Source organism: Borostomias antarcticus (genome assembly GCF_949987555.1).
Source record: "Borostomias antarcticus genome assembly, chromosome: 16".
In the NCBI taxonomy this organism is placed as follows: Eukaryota; Metazoa; Chordata; class Actinopteri; order Stomiiformes; family Stomiidae; genus Borostomias; species Borostomias antarcticus.
Genome location: NC_140249.1, coordinates 23,388,310 through 23,411,670, shown reverse-complemented (window position 1 = coordinate 23,411,670; position 23,361 = coordinate 23,388,310). Strand labels below are relative to the sequence as shown.

General features: G+C 46.4%; 1 protein-coding gene across 2 annotated transcripts in view; it reads left to right on the top strand.

Moving 5' to 3' along the window:
- The window catches only part of appl2 (adaptor protein, phosphotyrosine interaction, PH domain and leucine zipper containing 2), a 45,757-nt gene that overhangs the window by 5,614 nt on the left and 16,782 nt on the right, over positions 1 to 23,361 (top strand). The window contains exon 1 of one of the 2 annotated variants that reach the window (XM_084450588.1): positions 22,486 to 22,588. The exons of the other annotated variant lie outside the window; for it this stretch is intronic. Within the exon in view, the coding sequence (XP_084306714.1) occupies positions 22,535 to 22,588 (54 nt within the window). The 5' untranslated portion in view covers positions 22,486 to 22,534. Of the gene's footprint in view, positions 1 to 22,485; positions 22,589 to 23,361 lie in introns of those variants that run through there. 2 annotated transcript variants of the gene reach the window in all.

Below are 23,361 nucleotides of genomic sequence, written 5' to 3'. Positions count from 1 at the left end.
GATACAGTATATGTCCGTGTAGCTTAAAAACTGCAATAGTGACAAGTTAGAAAATGTGTAGTCTATTGGTATGAATTTGAAATTACCAGCTGCCACTAGAGTTGAGCACTAAACGCCATTCGTGTTTATGCCGAGCATGATTTTCAAACAACACTGAGTATTTCAAAAACTATGAATTTTGGTGTATACTATGTGAAAGTAGCCTTCTGAGTAGTAGTGGCAGTTCACAAAATGTGTGGATATTTTCAAATCACCAACTGCCACCACTAACAACTGAACATTCTATTATTCATTTAATTGGGTCAAAAACTACGAATAAAACTTAAGTGCAGCCACCTCTATACGTGTCCGTCCGTAGCATATATATTTAAACCAATCAGGGGTCGTCAATACCATTGCACACCACCACTGCACACAACCACTAGAGGGCAGTAGATATTGCTAATAAACCTCCCTCCCACCCTGCACCGGTTACTTCACCACCTGGGGGTGATTTTTTTTCATTTTAGCAGTGGGGGGTGTCCTGAAAAAGTAACTCTATAGCCGACTGGCTACCTTTTTATTTCCCAGGGTACCTCTGTGGCAGACACACACGGAAAACGTTAGCCCCCGCCCAAACAGCGTTACACCGCGGCAATAACGAGTCCAGGCCTCGCTAATGTACACAGTTGGGCTGACACGCTAGCAGCGCTGTGTTCAATGGGCATTAGCTCTTATGGCTAAAAATACTGCCTCTCTCTCTCTCTCTCTCTCTCTCTCTCTCTCTCTCTCTCTCTCTCTCTCTCTCTCTTCATCTCCCGTTCCTTCCATCCTAGTCGTGATAGCTTTACTGGGTGCCGGTGAGCGGTCTGGCCGGCGAGGGCGTATATAGTCGCTCTGCGTAAAGTGGCGCGACGTGTAAAGTCGCGGGACGCCGAACACGCGGTGATTTACGGGCTGGGAGCCACGCCGGGCCGGGCCGCTCCTACGGGCCGTTAAAGCCCAAATGAGAGTGAGACGTACCGGGTCCCGCGTGCTGTATTAACCTACATTCTTTCCAACGTAGAGGAATGGCCGCGCGAATTGACTGCATCCACATGTGGTCAGCCAGGCTTCCGTGAGAGAGAATATTATGTGTGTGTGTGTGTGTGTGTGTGTGTGTGTGTGTGTGTGTGTGTGTGTGTGTGTGTGTGTGTGTGTGTGTGTGTGAGGAAGGGGGGGTAGAATCAGATGAAGTCAGGTCCAAGCCTCCAGGAGCTGCCAAGCCCATATGAAGAGGTCAAAACATCCCTCTTCACCACGATCCCCTCTTCATCAAATTAGATATTTCCTGTGATGTTTTGAGCAGGAACATCTGGGTACCTGGGAGATAAGGCGTCAAGGAAGGGATAGCTGGTGGAATCCCCAACCGTAACCATAACACAGGACTACAGAGAGAGAGCAAGGCATTCTGGGAAACAATAACTACCAAAACGATACTGAGAGAGACAGAGAGAGAGAGACGCAGGGGGGGGGAGGGTAGAAAAAGAGACAAGGAAAGAATGAGAGTGGGTGAGAGTGTGTGTGTGTGTGTGTGTGGGGGGGTGTCTATCAAGACCACTAGAGCTTTGAAGCTGCCGCTCAAGGGGCGATGGTGGCCCTCGCCTTGTAAGAGAAACTTCATCCCTCCTCCTCTCCTTCCCTACATCCTCCCCTCCTCTCAGGAGTAGCTTTGCTCTGATTTAGCGGCGCTCTCTCCGGCCTCCGGAATGCGACGGATGACGGATCTATTTTCCTACATTGTTTCACCTGCTTTAAACGGAACCACATGCTGCACACACAGGGACCGCCTATCCCTTTGTCTGTAATTGGAAGCACATGCAAGAGCCCCAAAAGCAGAGAGGGGGGGGGGCGGAACCGAGCTGTGTGCCTGACGGGGGCTCCCCTGAGCCCGGGGTGCCATACTGTGGAACAGGCCGCAGTTTCATGGAGGGAATGAGCTGGGGAGCTAAGGTAGGTGGAAACTGATCCTCCATTACGGCTCAAAGTGGAGGGTTTTGTCAATGGGGTGACCAGTAATGTGTATCCCCCCTCTCTCCCCCGGCTTCTCAACCTGGCTTTAGCGTGGCTTTGACTGACAGTGGGGAGTCGGCGGAGGACGAGGCCTTGACTTTGGGGCTGATGTGCTGTGGGAACACACAGCGGCTCGTAGGTTCTGCTGAGTTCTTCCGGGTTATGGGATACGCTCGCGGACAGGCCTCGGAAGAAGAAAGGAACGCGCGCGCGCTTACATCACCGTGCGTCCTCCGCTCTGTCTGCACAGGGGGGGCGGGGCGTAACCTTCTACACTGCGCCATTCCAGCAAGACACGCCCCTTTACCGGCACACTCACTGGGCTAATTGACCTCCATGAATCAATCAAATAACATTCAATCAGTTACGTTCTGGACAGATTGCTGGAAACCTATCCTGCACAATTTGGCTTTCGCTGTCTATCATTAACCAAATCCTCCACTCCAATCTGTTCTGTCTCGGCTCCACAGCGCGTGGATGAAAGCCAACCTATTACCAGGAACTATTGGGTACCAAAATACATCCATTTTCAGGTCCTACCCTCATTATTTTGAAAACCGTAAAATGGCGTCCCTGATTGAGGCTGACACCAGTTATAAACTCAGCAGGCTAGGCTCTCGTAGCATGGGGCCGTTAAGTGGCTTGATTGCAGTTGAAAACCGGAGGGGCCGCCTTTCCACCAAGCAGTGATTATCACCCTGTTGGAGTCATCAAGCAAGATTAGCTACTACTCCACAGCCAAAGATTAGTGCTCTCCGCTCCAGGGTCATTAGCAGTCAACTGGAGTTGAGCAGGAACCAAGCTGACTTTGGTCACTTTATCACCGAGCAGAGATGCTGTTAGACAGATGCCTTGGAGGTCTTGGGGGCAAGAGAAGACTTTTCACAGAGATTGAATGTCCAGATCAAGCGAATAATGTGGTGTTTTTTGTATCCTGCCAAGGAGCTCCACCGAAGATGAGCAAGCGCCTTTGATTGGACTGTAGCGCCATCTGCTGGTGAGAACTGGAGAATTGCAAGTGTATATTTTCTGCCAGAGACGGATCTCTTTAATGGGCTTGGTAATGTATCTTAGTGTCACCATTATCTGATTCCATCATCGAACATGGTTTTGGTGTAGTTAAGTGCCGCATTTGGCTGTTATTTCTATCCTCAAAGTCACCTTCTCTTTCCTGTTTAATCCCATTTTATCAACAAGAGAAGCAACGCCTAAACCTGCATTTCATCTGAGGTGTGGTTGGGAGCCGAGCGGGGAAATGCCAGTGTTGATGGGGCAGAGCAGCAGAAGGCAGAGCAGATGTTATCCTGTGGGGAGCAGATGCACAGATGATGAGATTACGGATGTGTGCTCCATCACGTAGTCCTAGCGCGCGCACACACACACACACACACACACACACACACACACACACACACACACACACACACACACCTGCATGCACATGCACACACAAGAAAACACATGGAAAAAACACACACACAAACTCAAACACACAGACACCACTGAGGTAGATCAATGACTCTGTTTTGCTGCACACACACACACAAACACACACACACACACACGTACACACACACAAACACACACCTCAAGATCTATTTTAGGATCGAGAAGGTGAGCTGGAAACGCCAAGCCAGTCTTTAGTTAAGCAAATTGTTTAAAGACTGACTTGTGAGTCTAATCTGTAGGATTTTGAGTTGACCGTAGCACTGCACAGGCATGGCAGCGTATCCTGCCATGGAAGCGGAACTACTTTTTACCAGACAACACTGGTTGAGAAGCGGAACTACTTTTTTACCAGACAACACTGGTTGAGAACTGGTGATCCAAACAACTTCACAGGTGACACTGCACGTTTTAGGGTGCTGAGGAAGATATGAAGTTAATTCATGCATTGGCCGGCTGTCGAGATAATCGCGGACATCGTGCGGTCACTGGTCATGTCCGATCCTGGAGTTATAGTAAGGATAGTAAGTCATGTGACGGTGGTGGAGGAGGAAGACGTGGTGGAGATCTATGCTGCACAGTATCAACAATGAATCAGTTAATGAAGCAATGCCTTCTTTAAGTGTTTTACTCTGTGTGTGTGTGTGTGTGTGTGTGTGTGTGTGTGTGTGTGTGTGTGTGTACGTGTTTGCTCCTTCTATGGCTCAAGACGTATAGATCATGATCCTCTCTCCCTCAGTGCCTTTTTAAGTGTTTCCCTTTCATTCTTGCCATTACTACTTTCTCTTCCCAGACTGACAACTATTCAAATACCTTCAGATACTGAAAAGTAGTTAATTGGGAAACCAACACGACCAATATACTATATGGACACAAGTATTGGCCCACCTACACATTATACCTACAGGAGCTTTTATGACATCCCATTCTACATTCATAGGCATTAATAGCTGCAAAGGGGGACCAACTCCATATTAATGCTTATGGATTTAGAATGGGATGTCATAGAAGCTTCTGTAGGTGTAATTGGTGTAGGTGGGTCAATACTTTGATCCATATAGTGGACCACTCAAGGCAAATAGCAGTGTGACGAAAGAGAAATGTCTGATGGAGAAACTCTGCCTCTTTTTCAATCAATCAATCAATCAATCAAAGCTTTATTTGTATAGCGCATTTCATACCCAGAGGCAACACAATGCGCTTTACAGAGAACAAGGGAGGTGGGCATACGACCCACTCTCTACATATTCCAGAGGGAAGCAAAAAAACAGTAATCACCCGGGGGCCAGATAAGTGAGCTGTAAAAATTCTTCCCTGACCCCTCTCAACAAGGCGATCGAGCAAGCTCCTGGAGTATGTTTGTCTACCGGCTAAGAACATTTATAAAGCAATACATTACATCAAATTACATTTCAGAGTAAGAGAGGCTAAAAAAGCATCATAGGAGAGACCAATACTGGTGTGTGTTCTCCTTCTCCTCTCATCCTCTTCGATCCCTCCATCTACTTCCCAAATCAGTTGTTGTGCTGGACTTGTGATTGATCGTTTGAGAGACCGGGTTCGATGCAGACATACTAAGTTCCTCTCGGCAGTTCAGTTCTGTCTCAAAGCCATTCAGAGTGCATATATTCCCTACAGCCTATTCTATTGATTGAGCTGGCCGGATACATATCACAAGGACCACGATCAATAATCAAAGCTGAGCACACATACATTATAAAAGTATTTAATTATTACTCAACACATCGTTTGACTGTGGACCAACAACAGCTAAGGTCATACCGAGTCATCTTCTACTGTCAATATATTTGGTGATGGGTGCTGTATGTTTGAGGTGTGGAGTTTTGTGTCCTTAAAGCATTTCCGTGTGTGTGTGTGTGTGTGTGTGTGTGTGTGTATGTGTGTGTGTATGTGTGTGTGTATGCGCGTGCATTAATTGGTTCTCAGTGGCACCGTCGTTTGACCCTCAGATCTTGGTCAAGTCGTGACATCATGAGCAGTCAAAGTACATCAGTTCAATAGCATGAACGAAATCATCAATTCCAAGTTAATTTATTTTCCTCAGTTCCCTGAACATCAGCACATGAAAAGACAGAACACAGAGAGCTTCAACAAAATGACCATCATTATCTACGTCCAATGTTTTCATAACAACAGACCATAATAGCTGCTTGGTCAGCACCATGTGAACCTCTCGAACCTCAACCGGCCTGTTTGCCTTCGTCTTTGACTTTGCACGGTACACCGACTCCTCCCCAGAGAGCAAGCGGATCTGGGCCATATACAGGCCAGATCTGGCCCTTGTGGCTTAGTTCCGGCCCATATATGGCCCAGAATCATTACACATCCGCTTGCTATCTGGGTCAGAACTTTCCTTTCATCCGTACCGTAGCCGGGGGTAATTGAATAAAACAGGCGAGCCGTGCTGACATTCATCATCGTACAGTATTACAGGAAGAACGCCTTGACTCCAAAAGGGCAGTCAGGCGTTTGAAAATGTTCGATTTGAAAAGACGTGAGGAGGCAGGGAGGGAGAGTGTGGAGGCTGAAGGTCAAAGGTCGACCACAACCGAGGAACTACAGACCCTTCAGCGCACGGCGTGTCGTGCGGTTGCTGTGAATATTCGTGGGGCGTTCTGAATCGTTGCCCGTCAAAAGGGGCGGAGCCTCTTTAAGGTTGACGTAGACGCCTGAACAGTGCAAACTACAGCGCGTTCATATCCCATATTCCAAAACAATTCCATATCATTGATCCGTGTATAACAATAATACTATTCCACATCATTATTGTATACCAATATTTTCGATACAGTATGTTCCATACAATTCCATATTCAGTGTCATTATATAAAGCTACAGTTGACTACTGCCTGTCATACAGTATTCCATCCATGTACAGTACAAGGACAGTCCAGTCTGACTGAAGGTGGAGTTCGGGGAGGCAGGAGAGGGGGGTGTGATTTGTGTTGAGGGAGGGGGGGGGGGGGGGGGGGGTAAGACTGTCGAATCTCCAGTGTGTAAGCTTGGCCTACTTCCTGCCTCCTCGGGGGTCTCTCACTCCGTGAAGAAGATGGTGCACATTCATCACAGGAGAGATCTGCCGTCACGAACCTGAGGAATGACCCTGGGTCTCCTCCCATCACACCCATATGGATGAACCTGAGCTATGGTAGACGTTCTACAGTAGAGATCCTATCCCAGATAGCAAGCGGATGTGTAATGATTCTGGGCCATATATGGGCCAGAACTAAGCCACAAGGGCCAGATCTGGCCTGTATATGGCCCAGATCCGCTTGCTATCTGGGGTACTAGAACCCTTTCATTCCCACAGGGCCAATTCCATTTATCTTTAGTTATTGTAGCCTTGTGTTGGGGTCAGGGGGCGTGGATCCTGGGGGGGTCAGGGGGGACATGCCCCCCTCAATATTTGAGATCATTAAAATTGTCCATACAGCCGTGTAGGAAGATGTCCCCCAAAAAATACGCAAAATTTCTATGTAAATGTCCCCCCCCAAAGTTGGATACAGATCCCCTCCACCGGTCGTGGTAAACATCTGGGATCAACACACAATGTATTGATACTGGGTCGTCCTTCGCTAGTATGGAAACAGAATCATACACATACTTTGTAGGTGAACCATTGTGAATCAAGTTATAGACACTGGAGAAACACTGTTCTTCAAAACTGTTCTTTTTTTTTTCTCCGTTTCATGATACATGTCCAACAGATTGAAACTAGGACACCTCATGAATAATTACAGATGGAAAGTTAAGCATGCTGTAAGAAACGTGCTCTCAGTTTGGCCCAGACTGGACTCCTGAGCATAGCTGATAACAGTGGCGGGGTTCTGTATCCAACTTTGGGGGGGGGGGACATTTACATTGAAATTTTGCAAGATTTTTTTTGGGGGGGACATCTTCCTACATGGCTGTATGGTCATTTGAATGCCACTACCCCAATCTAAATATTGGGGGGGACAATTTTAATATGATCTCAAATATTGGGGGGGTCATGTTCCCCCTGACCGCCCCTGGCTGATAAGAGCTAGGTGGGTCGATTTGAGAGGAACCGATGGAACTTAAGTCAGGCATCCACTGGACTACATTTCCCATAAAACTGCACCTCCTCTGGGAAAACCCCCCAAATTAACTGGCACAAGAAGAAACACGTCTTATTCTGTCAGGTGATGACATCATCAGGAGTCAGGAGTTACTGTGACATCACAACTCTCTCCAGCAAGAGAACAACACTGGGCTGTAACTGTTTACCAATTGTGATGTAGGCTACATTATATAGTCCAATTGTGATGTAGGCTACATTATATAGTCCAATTGTGATGTAGGCTACATTATATAGTCAAATTGTGATGTAGGCTACATTATATAGTGCAATTGTGATGTAGGCTACATTATATAGTCCAACTGTGATGTAGGCTACATTATATAATCCAATTGTGATGTAGGCTCCTTTATACAGTCCGATTGTGATGTAGGCTACATTATATAGTCAAATTGTGATGTAGGCTACATTATATAGTCCAATTGTGATGTAGGCTACATTATATAGTGTTTGTAATTGTTTGCTGCATTTCCTTGCCAGGTTCCCCTTGAAAAAGAGATTTGTATCTCAATGTTTTTTAGTTTTTTTCATTCATTTTTTTGTTTTTTTATTTTTTTATTTATTAATCGCTAGCTTATGTTAGGTCGTCAGACTGTAGCTGTCAGTGTAAAAATATAGAAAGTATTTCACAAGTAAAGCCTTTTATCAAACCAGACACTTAAAGCAAGAGGTAAACAAAGCCATACAGTAGTAGCACCTAATACTCTGCTAAAGAACATCGACCAGAATCTCCAAATAGCTTCCTTTAATACAAACGTATCCATGAAGGCTCTTCCAAAATGGGGCTGAATAAATATGCTAATGTGCTCAATAAAAGTGAGTGGCTTTATCCCTTGCTTGGGTCCCTACTCTCTCTCTCTCTCCCTCTCTCTCTCTACTCTCTCTCTCTCTCTCTCTCTCTCTCTCTCCCTCTCACCCCCTCCCTCTCTTTGTCTCTCTCTCTTAACACCCCCACCCCCCTCCACCCTGCATTAAACATCTATACCAGCCCCTCCATGAATCCTTAATCACCGGATTGAAAATAGACACGTCTGATTATTATTGCAGAGCCCCTGTCAAGTCTGAGTGTAGACAGTGTGTAGCGTGTGTGTGTGTGTCCCCTACTCCTCCTGAGCGGGAGGGAGCTCCAGAGCGATGCCCCCCATGCCCCCCCCCCCCCAGCGCAGCGGGGCACCTGACTAGTCCGCAGGGCCGAGCCCGGGAGACCGTGGCAGCGTGATGGAGGGTGGTGCGCACCCTCAGACAAAGGCCTCTATTTACTGTCCACGCGCCACTCTGAGGCAGGGTCCTCAGGACCACAGTGGGTTGACCTCATCGTTGCCTGATGGCACTGCTCCACAGCCTCATTCAGAATCCAATATGGCGACGAGGCAGTCTGGAAGGACCCCCTTCGCCAGTGTAAATGTCTCTTGGTGAGTGGATATATAACCATCCGGGAGACAGATGGAACAGAGAGATGTCATCGTCTCTGGACAGGATTCGTACGTTCTGATTGGCTATTGAGAGAAAGCAGGGAGAATAATGTTACTGTAACGTTTTCAAGTAGGACAGTAAAATATGAAGAGTATCGATTTTACAGTACCTGTGTAAATCCTTCCCTTCCGTGCTAGTCTGTAGGAGAGAGAGCAGAGAGAGAGAGAGAGAGAGAGAGCAGAGAGAGAGAACAGGGAGAGAGAGAGAGAGAGAGCAGAGAGAGAGAGAGAGAGAGAGCAGAGAGAGAGAGAGCAGAGAGAGAGAGCAGGGAGAGAGAGAGAGATAGAGAGAGAGCAGAGAGAGAGAGAGAGCAGGGAGAGAGAGAGAGAGCAGAGAGAGAGAGAGCAGGGAGAGAGAGAGAGCAGAGAGAGAGAGCAGGGAGAGAGAGAGAGGGAGAGAGAGAGAGAGGGAGAGAGAGAGAGCAGAGAGAGAGAGAGCAGAGAGAGAGCAGAGAGAGAGAGCAGAGAGAGAGAGCAGGGAGAGAGAAAGCACAGAATGACTGTTTTATTCAATGTCTGGTTTTAAGGATAATTAAGGCGGGAACGTTAGGCTATAAACTTGAGAATGACACACAGATGCAAAAAGAAGTACAGTAGATAAAAAGCAGATATAGATGGTGTGTGTATCTCTCTCTCTCTCTCTCTCTCTCTTCCTCTCATGCACACACTTTTTCTAACTCATACGGATACACACGCACACACACACACACACACACACACACACACACACACATGTCCAGCAGGTCTCTGCCTCTGGCTGTTCACTGGTCCGTACCGTAACCTTAGAAACCCCTGGTCGTGCTTTAGCAGGATCTCCCGACCACAACACGAGCAGAGCAGAGCAGAGCAGAGCAGAGTAGAGTAGAGCAGAGCAGAGTAGAGTAGAGTAGAGTAGAGCAGAGCAGAGCAGAGCAGAGCAGAGCAGAGTAGAGCAGAGCAGAGCAGAGCAGAACAGAACAGAGCAGAACAGAGCAGAGCAGAACAGAGCAGAACAGAGCAGAGCAGAGTAGAGCAGAACAGAGTAGAGCAGAACAGAGCAGAGCAGAGCAGAGCAGAACAGAGCAGAGCAGAGCAGAGCAGAACAGAGCAGAGCAGAGCAGAGCAGAACAGAGCAGAACAGAACAGAGCAGAACAGAACAGAACAGAACAGAACAGAACAGAACAGAGCAGAGCAGAACAGAACAGAACAGAACAGAACAGAACAGAACAGAACAGAACAGAACAGAGCAGAGCAGAGCAGAGCAGAGCAGAGTAGAGCACAGCCCAGCAGAACAGAACAGAGCAGAGCAGAGCAGAGCAGAGCAGAGCAGAGCAGAGTAGAGCAGAGCAGAGCAGAGCAGAACAGAGCAGAGTAGAGCACAGCCCAGCAGAACAGAGCAGAGCAGAGCAGAGCAGAGCAGAGTAGAGCAGAGTAGAGTAGAGCAGAGTAGAGCAGAGCAGAGCAGAGCAGAGCAGAACAGAGTAGAGCAGAGTAGAGTAGAGCAGAGTAGAGCAGAGCAGAGCAGAGCAGAACAGAACAGAGCAGAGTAGAGCAGAGCAGAGCAGAGCAGAGCAGAACAGAGCAGAGCAGAGCAGAGTAGAGCAGAGCAGAACAGAACAGAACAGAACAGAACAGAGCAGAACAGAACAGAACAGAGCAGAACAGAACAGAACAGAACAGAGCAGAGCAGAACAGAACAGAACAGAACAGAACAGAACAGAGCAGAGCAGAGCAGAGTAGAGCAGAGCAGAGCAGAGCAGAACAGAACAGAGCAGAACAGAACAGAACAGAACAGAACAGAGCAGAGCAGAGCAGAGTAGAGCAGAGCAGAGCAGAGCAGAACAGAACAGAGCAGAACAGAACAGAACAGAACAGAGCAGAACAGAACAGAACAGAACAGAACAGAACAGAACAGAACAGAACAGAACAGAGCACAGCAGAGCAGAGGAGAGGAGAGCAGAACAGAGCAGAGCAGAGCAGAACAGAACAGAACAGAGCAGAACAGAACAGAACAGAACAGAGCAGAGCAGAACAGAACAGAACAGAACACAGCAGAGCAGAGGAGAGCAGAGCAGAGCAGAGCAGAGCAGAGTAGAGTAGAGCAGAGCAGAGCAGAGTAGAGTAGAGTAGAGTAGAGTAGAGCAGAGCAGAGCAGAGCAGAGCAGAGCAGAGTAGAGCAGAGCAGAGCAGAACAGAACAGAGCAGAACAGAACAGAACAGAGCAGAACAGAGCAGAACAGAGCAGAACAGAGCAGAGCCCCAGTCTCTGTTTCTCAACACATCACATTAGTCATTTAGCACACGCTTTCATCCAAAGCGACCAACAGTAATTTAATTTAACGTAGGAAGTCAGTGTGCTACTACTCGCCAGAACTCACAAGTGTATCTCCTTTCTAAACAAGTGACTAAGAGCATAAGTGCTAAAGGCAAAGTGCAAGAGTAGCACACTAAAAAGTGAGTTTTGAGCTTGCGTCAAAAGGCGGGCAGCAACTCTGCTGTCCTGATGTTGGCGGAGTGTCCATTCTACCACTGTGGGACCAGAAAAGAGCAATGACCACGTCGATCGAGCGCAGGGGCCTCGGAGTGATGGGGCAACCAGTCGCCCGAAGGTAGTAGAGTGGTCAGGGGCAGGTGTAGGGTTTGACCATGGCCTGGAGGCAGCAGAGCGTACTGATGGAGAGGGGGTGTAGGGCTGGACCATGGCCTGGAGGTAGGGGGGAGCTGTTCCTTTCATTGCCCTGTAGGCTAGTGCCAGAGTTTTAAACTGGATGAGAGCCGCTACAGGGAGCCAGTGTAGAGAACGGAGGAGGGAAGTTGTGTGGGAGAAGTTGGGGTGGTTGAACACCAGGCGAGCTGCAGCTTTCTGGACAAGTTCCAGAGGTTTAATGGCTGACCCCAGGGCCCCAGTAAGGAGGGAGTTGCAGTAGTCCAGACGGGAGATGACCAGGGCCTGAATGAGCACCTGCGCTGTTTTGTCAGTGAGGAAAGGGTGAATTCTCCCTATGTTGTAGAGCATGAATCTGCAGGAGCGTGTGACGGATGTGATATGTGCGGAGAACGACAGTTGGTCATCCAGGGTCACACCCAGATTCCTCGCAGTCTGAGTTGACGTCACCACTGTCATCGACGGTGATGGCCAGGTCCCGGGAGGAACGGCAGCTCAGTCTTCTCCAGGTTGAGCTTGAGGTGATGTGTCACCATCCACTCCAAGATGGCCGCCAAGGACACATCTATGCATGCCTCCACTTGTGTGTCAGAAGGGAGGAATGAGAGGACCACACAAAGCCCCTCTCCACGTCTCTGCTTCTTACCACACACATGCTAACTCAACCACACACAGCCACACACAAAACCATATCAAAGCTCAGACTAGTTGTCATGTGTTCACTGTTCTGTGGGCATCCGTGGATTGCTCCATACCACTCATATTGTGTATAAAAGTAATTCAAATTGAAAGAAAGACTCTTGCGTTATAATCAATACAGTATTTCTCCTCATTGTCCCCGACCCAATGGACTCAGGGGCGTGTCTACTTTCTAAATTCACAGAGTTAAGAGACTGAGGTGTTGAGTAGCTCTTTTGGTGTGTGATCTAAATGTTTGATTCTGCAACTGACTGAATAGCCAGCTAGGGAGAGTCCAATTAAATACCATCTGCGTACATATAGATGGAGCAGCAGAAATGACATGAGCGTTCCACTTCTCTCCCTCTGTAGAAGAAGCATTGTGAGCCGAGAGAAGTAAAGTGGTTTTCCTGTGGTTGTATAAAGGTAGTGTAATGTGTGTGTGTGTGTGTGTGTGTGTGTGTGTGTGTGTGTGTGTGTGTGTGTGTGTGTGTGTGTAAGGTAGTGTAATGTGTGTGTGTGTGTGTGTGTGTGTGTGTGTAAGGTAGTGTAGTGTGTGTGTGTGTGTGTGTGTATGTGTATGTGTGTGTGTGTGTAAGTTAGTGTAGTCTCTGTGTGTGTGTGTGTGTGTGTGTGTGTGTAGGAGGGGGTGCAGCATGTATAATGTGAGTGTGTGCGCGCGTGTGTGTGCATGTGAGCGTATGTGTGTGTGTTTGTGCATGTGTGTGTGTGTGTAGGAGGGGGTGCAGCATGTATAATGTGAATGTGTGTGTGCGTGTGTGTGTGTGTGTACTGTATGTGTGTGTGTGCGTACAGATGCGTACCTTTGCGTATGGACTTGGACTGGCTGGACGCTACGGTAGCGAGGTCAGCTGGTAGTCCAACATACACCCCGCCATAGTTCCTGAGAGGGCAGAGGTCAGAGGTCAGAGTGCACACAGCCAGTTAGTCACCAAACCAATCTCCAAAGTCTCTACATTCCTTTATTATATTATAGCTGAAGTACAATAGATCAACAAAGTTACAGTACTAAAGCACAGTACTTTCTCCTATGTGAGATCAGGTGCTTAGCTGCCCCTGCCCCACCCCCCCTCCCCCCCCCGCCCCCCCCCGCCCACTCCCACCCACCCACCCCCCACCCCTCCCCCGTCTTTGGAATGCCCCCCCCCGCCCCCAATCTGAGGGCATCACAGACTCTGGGCTCTTTTAAGACTGGTCTAAAGACTTACTTATTTAGAAAAGCTTTTTGAGTGTAGATAGATATGCTTCAGCGCTTTGAGATTCTTTTGCAATGAAAATGCTTTAGAAATAAAATGAATACTGCATCTCTTTACAGAGTACACTTTATCTGCTTTTCTTGTATTCAATCTTTCATTCATAAAGGTTAGTCACACTGAGAGGAAAAAAAAACTCATTTCAAAGAAGGACCTCTCCAAAATGTCGGGAACACTCCTCGCCTCCCTCTCAAAACCACCCTTCTTCTCGCACTGAACCGGCCGTTTGAGATCATCTAACTTCTGTAGTTTGACGTATTTCCGACGCAAACAAGCTATGAGGGCGGGACATATGTTTAGAGGAATTTGATTGGAACATTGACAAGTGGACGGGTTTTAAGAACTTTGGACAGATTCGATAGAACGATAGCGTTGGAGGTGAGAGGAGCGGTTGCAAGGAATCTGAGAAAAATCTAGTGAATAAAATCTACTTGGCGAAGCCCTATGTTGATCAGAGTAGCGAGGTGAGAGGAAACGCTGAAGGGTACGAGCGATCAGAGTAACTAGGTGAGAGGAAACGAGGAAGGGTACGACCTCTCACCTTCTCTTCTCATCGTCTGGCGAGGGCTCCTCTATCCTGATTAAGAGAAGAATCACACATAAAATCAACTTTCATGAAAACACTCTTAGTTACGAGTTAGCTACGACTAACTCTTAGTTAGTCACGTTAGATTGACCTGCTTAGCGGCCTCACTCCCAGCAGGCTCTGAGGTGAGGTAACGGTGCGACCAAGGGTGTATTTATTTACCAAAAAAACAAGACATGACAAAACTAGAAAAATCATAAAGACGTTAAAAATCAACATGAATGAAGCTGACATGTTTGTGCACCATTCCTCTAGAAACAGGAAGTCTGCTTGCTCTCTCTCCTCCCTCAACATCCTGCTGGTCACTGAACGTCCATTCACTACTCAGTGACAATAGTCTGCACAGTCATTTAATTTAATTTCAAACCTTTATTTTGACTCGTCAAAGCACAGAGGTTTCCCTCATTTTCAGGGTTGACGAGTTCACAGTAGACATAAACAAAAAATGCATACAAAATCAATTAAAGCAATCAAATCAATTAAAACAATTACAAGAAGAAGTGCAAAGGTCGAGAGCCAGAGACTTAAACTCCATAAACGAAGGGAGCACCTCAAGCTTCAGAGTCAGTTGTAGGATATTCCACGTATTTTATCCAAAGCGCTTTACAATGGCCTCTCATTCACCCATTCACACACCAATGGCGGCAGCTGCCGTGCAAGGTGCTAACCTGCTCATTGGGAGCAATTTGGGGTTCAGTGTCTTGCCCAAGGACACTTCGACATGTGGACAGGAGGAGGCGGGATTCGAACCGCCGACCCTACAATCATTGGACGACCCGCTCTACCACTGAGCCACAGCCGCCCCAGAATGCACTTGTGGAACCTTCAAAACAATCCAGTGTCTTTCTCTAGTCTGGTAGGAGCCAAGGCTCCAGTCCAACAGAGATGAGATATATGGTGGAATATATGGTGGAAGTACGCACACTAAAAAATGGTTTATTAATTAAAAAGACAGACCCCTAGAAATTGTACTTACACATCTTTGGAGGCTTCTGTTGTACCTGTAAGCATACAAAAAAAAAGTAGGAATTAATTTCTCAGTTGAATAGTAATATCCCTTCAGTAAAAGTTTAAAGAAATGACGGCTCAAAGCAAAAGTCACATACATGAATGGGTCACTTCATCCTCGATATTACTCATGCATTAATGTTGCTTGCAGGGTTTTGTTGACAGAGGTGAAGATTTACAGTGGCTGTTAAAGGTTTATGTTTTCTCCCATGTGCCAAAAACAGAGTATTACTAAAAATCTGAATGTACACGCATGCACGCTCACAAACATACGCGTTGGTTTGGCAGAGGAGGAGAGCAGGCTTTGAGAGACGCTCCAGTGATCACTTCCTTTAATAGAATAGCTTTATTTACCATATAAAACCAATACAGGTAAAGGTATGGTACAGTTGTGTATCGTAACCTTCATGTTTTGTTTTCAGGAAACTGTGTTGCTGTCTTTCTTGGCCAGGATTCTCTTGTAAAAGAGATTTTAATCTCAATGAGTCTTTAACCTGGTTAAATAAAGGTATAATAATAATAATAATACTAATAATATATACAGTACAGTAAAGGGAGAATAATGAGTGAAGGTGGGTATTAAACTCCCCTTCCCCGAGCAGAACAGAGGCTATGAGGTAATCACCCAGCAGAGAGAACGCCGTCCTCACATTCACCAGCATTAAGAGCAGGAGAGGAGACAGTTTAACTCCCTCTGCCTCCTCCCGACACACCGATAATTGACTTAGAGTGCACCTTAAAACATTACTCTGTACCGACAACCTTCACTCGCCCGTAACCTGAAGAGAACAAAGACTACCAAACATCTGCTTCAGGAGTATGAAAGAGAAATAAGTTCCGCAGCATTCAAATACACTGTCATTTTACCCTTGACATTGAGGCTTTGTACTGAATAATGGTCGAGGCACCGAGACACAGAGGCCTATTCACAGTCCTCACAAAAGCTCATTCATATAAGAGCGCAGATTTGGATGCACAAGACGCTAGGGTGGAGGGATGAGACGCTGAGGGGAAGAGGGGATGAGGGGATGAGGGGATGAGTAAAGCTTACAGTACGCTTAGTCTAATATCTGCAGAATTACTATTGATACAGGAATCCTGCATAGCTTTGTATCCAACCTCTGAGCCCACTGGTATATTTCAATGTGAATGATAGGAATGAAATTCTCCAGCTCTCAATGTCGTTTCTGAAGGTCTAGCCTTTCGCTTACAGCTCGCAGTCCAACCTACCCCTTCTCCATGGGTTGATGTCAGACATGTAGCCTACTGTTAGTCTCACTGGTGGTTTTGACTCCTGAAAGATGTCAAAGAGCTCTAAATAATGACCCGAATCTATGTGTAGATGTCTTTTTACTCTAATTAGTTCAGGGCTGCTGGTAGAGTGCATGGATGAATGGACTTTATCCGCTATCCATTAGTCAACCTGTCAGTTTTTTAGTGTCCTTGTCCCTGAGCTGGTGAGTGACCTCCAACCAACCGCAGAAACGGTCAGAGCTAGCTCTCCAACACACACACACACACACACACACACACACACACACACACACACACACACACACACACATACACACACACACACACAATATCACAAACACTTACTCACACACGCACACACACACACACACACACACACACACACACACAATATCACAAACACTTACTCACACACGCACACGCACACACACACACACACACACACACACACACTCACAAACAAAAACACACACAATATCACAAACACTTACACACACACATGCACAATATCACACACACGCACGCACAAACACACACAATATCACACACACATGCACGCACGCACAAACAAACACACAATATCACAAACACACACACAATATCACACACACACACACACACAATATCACAAACACTTACACACTCACTCTCGCTCTCTTACTCTCTCTCTCTCTCTCTTATATATATAGCCTACTGTATACTATATATATGGCCAGCGGTGAGAATATTCTACAAATGCTAGAATAAAGATGAGCTTTATTCTACACGGCACCCGACTACATACAAACACCAGGGACTTTTGATCTCTTGAAGGAAGATCCACGGTACGATTACAGAAGTAGCCTGGGGGGAAATCCAAATGACAGACAGCGTCTGGAAACACTAGATGCATGTGAGGCCTTTGGTTTGTTTGTCCAGAGAGGCATTGTTCGCCGAATGGAACGTGGCTGTCGAATGAGTGTCAAAGGAGCCGGGTTATAAAGACAGCAAGCATCAATCACCTGAAGACACAACAGACACAGACAAGGGCTGAGATGTCTTTTCTTTCATCTGCATACCCCATGGAGACCAAGGGAAGCAGTGGACCCAACACACACACACACACACGCACACACACACACGTACACACCTATAGACTCCGCTTTGTAAACCTCGCACGACCATTAAGCCATTAAATTCCTCCAGGCAGTCTACAGTCGCTCGGTTACTTGAGGTCTTCCACCCACTGGACCACCACACACACACACACACACACACACACACAGGCACATACGAACACATACACACACACACACATGTAGTAACCGCAACGTGCTGCTCAAAACACACACACACACTGTACGCACACGCCAGCCATGCAGTTGCTGTGGAACACTCCCCCCCCCACCCCCCCACCCCCCGCCGGAACATTCACCCCTTCCGGAACATTCAACCCCCCCGGAACATTCAACCCCCCCGGAACATTCACCCCCTCCCCCCAGAATACTCACCCCCGCCGGAGGTGCTGGTGGCGGTAGAATTGCCACAACCCATCCTGCATCGGCGCAGCCACCGTCCAAGCAAACAGGAGACGCTCGAAGAGAAGGGCAAGAAACGGAGGGAAAAGCAAAAGATGAGAGAATAGAAGAGAGAGAGAGAGGGAGTGAGAGAGAGAGAGAGAGAGAGAGAGAGAGAGAGAGAGAGAGAGAAGAGAGAAAGAGGGGGGGGGGGGCGTGGGGGATGTCCCAATCTCTTTCCGTCACACTGGTGTCTCTGTTGGCTCAGTCCCACTGGTGTCTCACACTGGTGTATCCAGCTTCCTGTGTCCCTCTGCAATGGAGAACTGATATCTGTGCAAGCATGGGGAAGGATGTTATATACAGAGAAGAGAGAGAGAGAGAGAGAGAGAGAGAGAGAGGGAGAGAGGGAGAGAGAGAGAGAGGGATGCTCTGCCCTCACATGATTTGCTCCTTTCCTATACTCTGACGGGGTTGCCTAGGGAACGGGGAAAGGGGAGGAGGGGGGTGGGATGGGTCTCAGCCAATGGCAGGATTCCAATTTAGTGAGGAAAAATAAATAAAATCTGTTTAAAGGACAACAAGCAGGCTGAAACATGGCTGACAGCCTTCTCATCCTCACACACACACACACACACACACAGACACACACACACACACACGCACACACACACACAGTGGGGCTGAGACTATGTCTATGAGCCTTACTGTCATGGCAATTACAACCGTGAGATAAAGACAAGCCGGCAATACAAAACTAGTATTTGAATCCAAAACTAGTATTTGAATCCAAATCAAAACAGCTCAGATGGAGGTCAGCTCGACAACTCAATCGCGCGATCGTCTCTCTCTCTCGTCGTCGACGACAACAAGGCGTGGACAGTCATGTGACCTGTGTTGAGACATGACGCGGCGGGAAAAAAACTAAAATGGGTCATGAAATAACCTCATTCAACAACTTGCCCCATGCGCAGCTAATAGGCTACTACTTCTTTCAGAGAAAGAATTCAAGTCTCACACACACACACACACACACACACACGTTCCTTTTTACTTAATTAAGCCACAAGACTCCAATTCGGTAAACCTTCATCTAATCGTGTCACATGCCTGCAATCCAGGTGGCTGAGCTCGGCTCTTGGTCCTGCATGCGAGCGTTCAAGTTAGCCGGGGCAAAAACTAGGCTTCTAAGAACTAGAGCAGTTATAACAGAGGTAGAGTATAGTAATGTCCAGAGGGTCCCCTGTGTTATTCCTGTAGGGAATTGGTGTTTCATCTCTTACACGCGCGCACACACACACACACACACACACACACACACACACACACACACACACACACTCACACACACACACTCTCACACACACACTCTCACACACACACACTCACACACACACACACACACACACAAATCATTTACAATTAATAAATCGAGCTAACACTGGTTTATTGCTTGCTATTCGAACCCGGTCAGGCAGTTTGCTTCTAGGCTCCATTGGAAGACTTACATGACCAGAGCAGCCTGTTCCATAACCAGCTTCACTAGTCCCTGTTACAACACCATCCTTGACCTAAAGGACTTCTGAGAATTGTATTTTTCATATTGTTTACTACAGACGGGATAACTGTATTTTCTATTGAAGCTTGCTGTCATAATATTGTCTGAGGCAGACAGGAGTAATGGTGGTACGCTCATAATGCTGATATGGACTCCTACGCATCAGGGTTGGCACAATGTAAAGCACTTTTTACAAAAGTCTACACCTGTTTCCATTTATCAGCTGACTCAGAGCTCAATTAAAGTGGTCTTTGATGCCCCTGCTTTTGTAGATATCTCCTGATATGGTTAAGGTGACTTTTGTAGATATCTCCTGATATGGGCTCAGTGGTAGAGCGGGTCGTCCAATGATTGTAGGGTCGGCGGTTCGAATCCTGCCTCCTCCTGTCCACATGTCAAAGTGTCCTTGGGCAAGACACTGAACCCCAAATTGCTCCCAATGAGCAGGTTAGCACCTTGCATGGCAGCTGCCGTGAATGGGTGAATGAGAGGCCATTGTAAAGCGCTTTGGATAAAAAAAAGTGATGCATTTTGCATTACAATATTAATATAAAATAGAAATGGCCCTAAAATCCAATAAACTGAACTGTGTCCAATCTGGCCAATTTAGGCCAATAATATCTGGTAGTGATTTCAAATTACGTGGTTATGTGACCTGGAAGCTACTGAAAAAAAAAAAACTGTTTAATTTTGCATTAAAATATTACTATGAAACAGAAATGGCTCTGAAATACAATACACTGACCTGTGTATAGTAATGTTCAGAGGGTCCCCTGTGTTATTCCTGTAGGGAATTGGTGTTTCATCTCTTACACGCACACACACACACACACACTCACACACACACACACACACACATCATTTACAATTAATAAATCGAGCTAACACTGGCAGTCCGTTTTGCAGCGGAAAGGTTGCTTGCTGATCGAACCCGGTCAGGCAGTTTGCTTCTAGGCTCCATTGGAAGACTTACATGACCAGAGCAGCCTGTTCCATAACCAGCTTCACTAGAACCTGTTACAACACCATCCTTGACCTAAAGGACTTCTGAGAATTGTATTTTTCATATTGTTTACTACAGACGGGGTAATTGTATTTTCTCTTGAAGCTTTCTGTCACAATATTGTCTGAGGCAGACAGGAGTAATGGTGGTACGCTCATAATGCTGATATGGACTCCTACGCATCAGGGTTGGCACAATGTAAAGCCCTTTTTACAAAAGCCTACACCTGTTTCCATTTATCAGCTGACTCATTTAGAGCTCAATTAAAGTGGTTTTTGATGCCCCTGCTTTTGTAGATATCTCCTGATATGGTTAAAGGAGTAGTAAAGGGAAAATGCATGTTTAGCCTTGTTTTAAGGTTATTTATGATCATATACAATGGTTCAGATCAAAACGTTGACAAAACTAGCACTTTTGAGAAAGTCTGATAATTGCTCTACCACCGTTTTGGTCATACAATGGATGTGGGTGGGCATCTTGAAAAATCTTTCAAAAACATGTTAAACTCTCGATTTCAAAGACGGTGGTAGAGCAATTATCAGATTTTCTCAAAAGTGCTAGTTTTGTCAAGGTTTTGATCTGAACCATTGTATATGATCATAAGTAACCTTAAAACAGGGCTAAACATGCATTTTCCCTTTACTACTCCTTTAAGGTGACTTCCCTCGTCTAAAAAAACGCTACAGTCCGAAAACCCAAACAAAATAATCTCTCCAAAATCTCTAAACATTTTAGAGTGTGTTGAAGTTGGGTGAAGTTGGTTTCAAGTTGGATATTCGAAAGATTTTCAGACACCCAGTCGGTACGAATAAGGGCATGAAAATCAACCCTCCGATCTCCACTATACAAGTAGAGTAGTGGTGAGAGCATTGGACTCACACCCGGGAGACCGGGGTTCAAGACCCGGTGGGGATGACTTTATGGGACTATACCCCAAACCTCCACATGTTCATCCTTTCACCCCAACCTTTACCCCTTGCTTTATAGGTCAGATCCTGTCCCAACCCCAACCCTTTCTAACCCAACCCTTATTCCAACCCCAACCCACAATAGGGACAGGAGACCAGGGTTCAAGACCCAGTGGGGATGACTTCATGTTATCATCGGTGTAACTGCTTTAGCCACTGACCTCTACCATTAATGTTATAGAAGCTGCTGCTAGATGTTGTGAGCTCATGAGCTAACTGGCTATCCCGCTCTTATTGTGCTGGATTAGCATTGGAAGCACTGGAACTGACGTGTCCAGGCGACAAGACCTATCTTAATTTATCAACATTATTTCATGTCATTTCAATTCACAGCTATTTCAGTGGCGTGACTAGCTTCCATCCTACCAGTCCTGAACAGAAACAAGCCAGCCACGCACATAAGCCAGGCTGGACCTGGCCTGGTTTTCAATAGCTCCCAAGTCACGTGACCCAGTCACTCCAAATCACTACCAGATAATGGCATATATTGGCCAGATAAGACATAGTTCAGTTTATTGAATTTTATTGCGATTTCTATTTTCTATTAATATAAACCAACTTCACCTAAAGGTGTGATGATTTATCCTCAAGCTGCTCAGCTCGGCAGTGATAGAAATCGATAGATTTCGATAGATAAATAGATCATGCAATTATTTTTGTATCCAGAGGGGGGCACTGTTGTCTCACTGCTGTAAGCAGCCTACCTACAATACAGCTATGACTGTGAAGCATCATGAGAAATGTATATTTACCATACTGACACCGTCTCTTAACCATTTTAGACTATTAATCCTACCAGAACTGATTCTATCAGCAGTCGGCCTGCCTGCTCGCTGTGTTGATGGTCCAGTGATGATCTGGTCCAGGGATGATCTAGTCGGGGAGGGACCGCCTGTAGGCTACGTGGTGCCACTCACATCCCGCGCAAAGCTCTCTGGGAAAGAGAGTCAACTCCCTAAATAATTCAAGCCCGTTGTCCTCTCGCTGTGAACAAGATGCCGGCCGTCCATAAATTGCTTTTAGAAGATGCTTTGCAGGACAGTCCTCAGGTTGGCCCGTACTATTTTTGATATATTTGTAATGTAGATATAATCTAGTGTATCCAGAGACGCCAGATTGGTTTATGCTCTGTTGTAGGCTTTGGCATCTCGGCTCTGACAGATACATTATTTTGGCGAAGCGCTCAGCCTGCGAGTTGCGCTCTGGCTATAGGCTCCTATATCCACTTATAACAAAGTTAATGTATCATTTGTCGTATTTGTTAGGTCTTTTCTGTATTTCTATAGGCTTACTGCTGGAGAAAGCGGGTTTCTCCCGGCTGAGTTGTGTTGTGAATCGCGCTCCCCACCGAAGCTCTGCTAATAAAAACAGGGCGCATTTTATTAATAAGAAAACCTTGTTTTAGAGACAGTCTGAGTGTGTGTGTGAAGTCTTGCACATAACTAAATTACATCAACTGTGTGTGTGACAACAAAGTCTTTCTTTCTTGTATATTCAGTCACTTTCTCCAGGATTGGGCCTGTTTGAGGGATGTGATGGGAGGGGTCTGAGTGTTGACTGGTAGTGGTCATTATTAGTAGTGGTCATTATTAGTCGTGAAGCATCAGATTAGAAGTGCTGTAGAGCCTAGAGGCCTCAATGACTTTGGTGTTGCAGTTTAATAAAATAATATCAGGAGACTACGTTTTCCGCAGGTCACACTCAAGCTCTTTCTATTCCGTTTGGCTTTAAACGTTTAACTATGTAATGTAGCCTAGGGCACATCTGTGCTGGAGGTGTAGGTCTACTTTGCTCTGAACGTTTCTATTATCCTCCCTCAAAT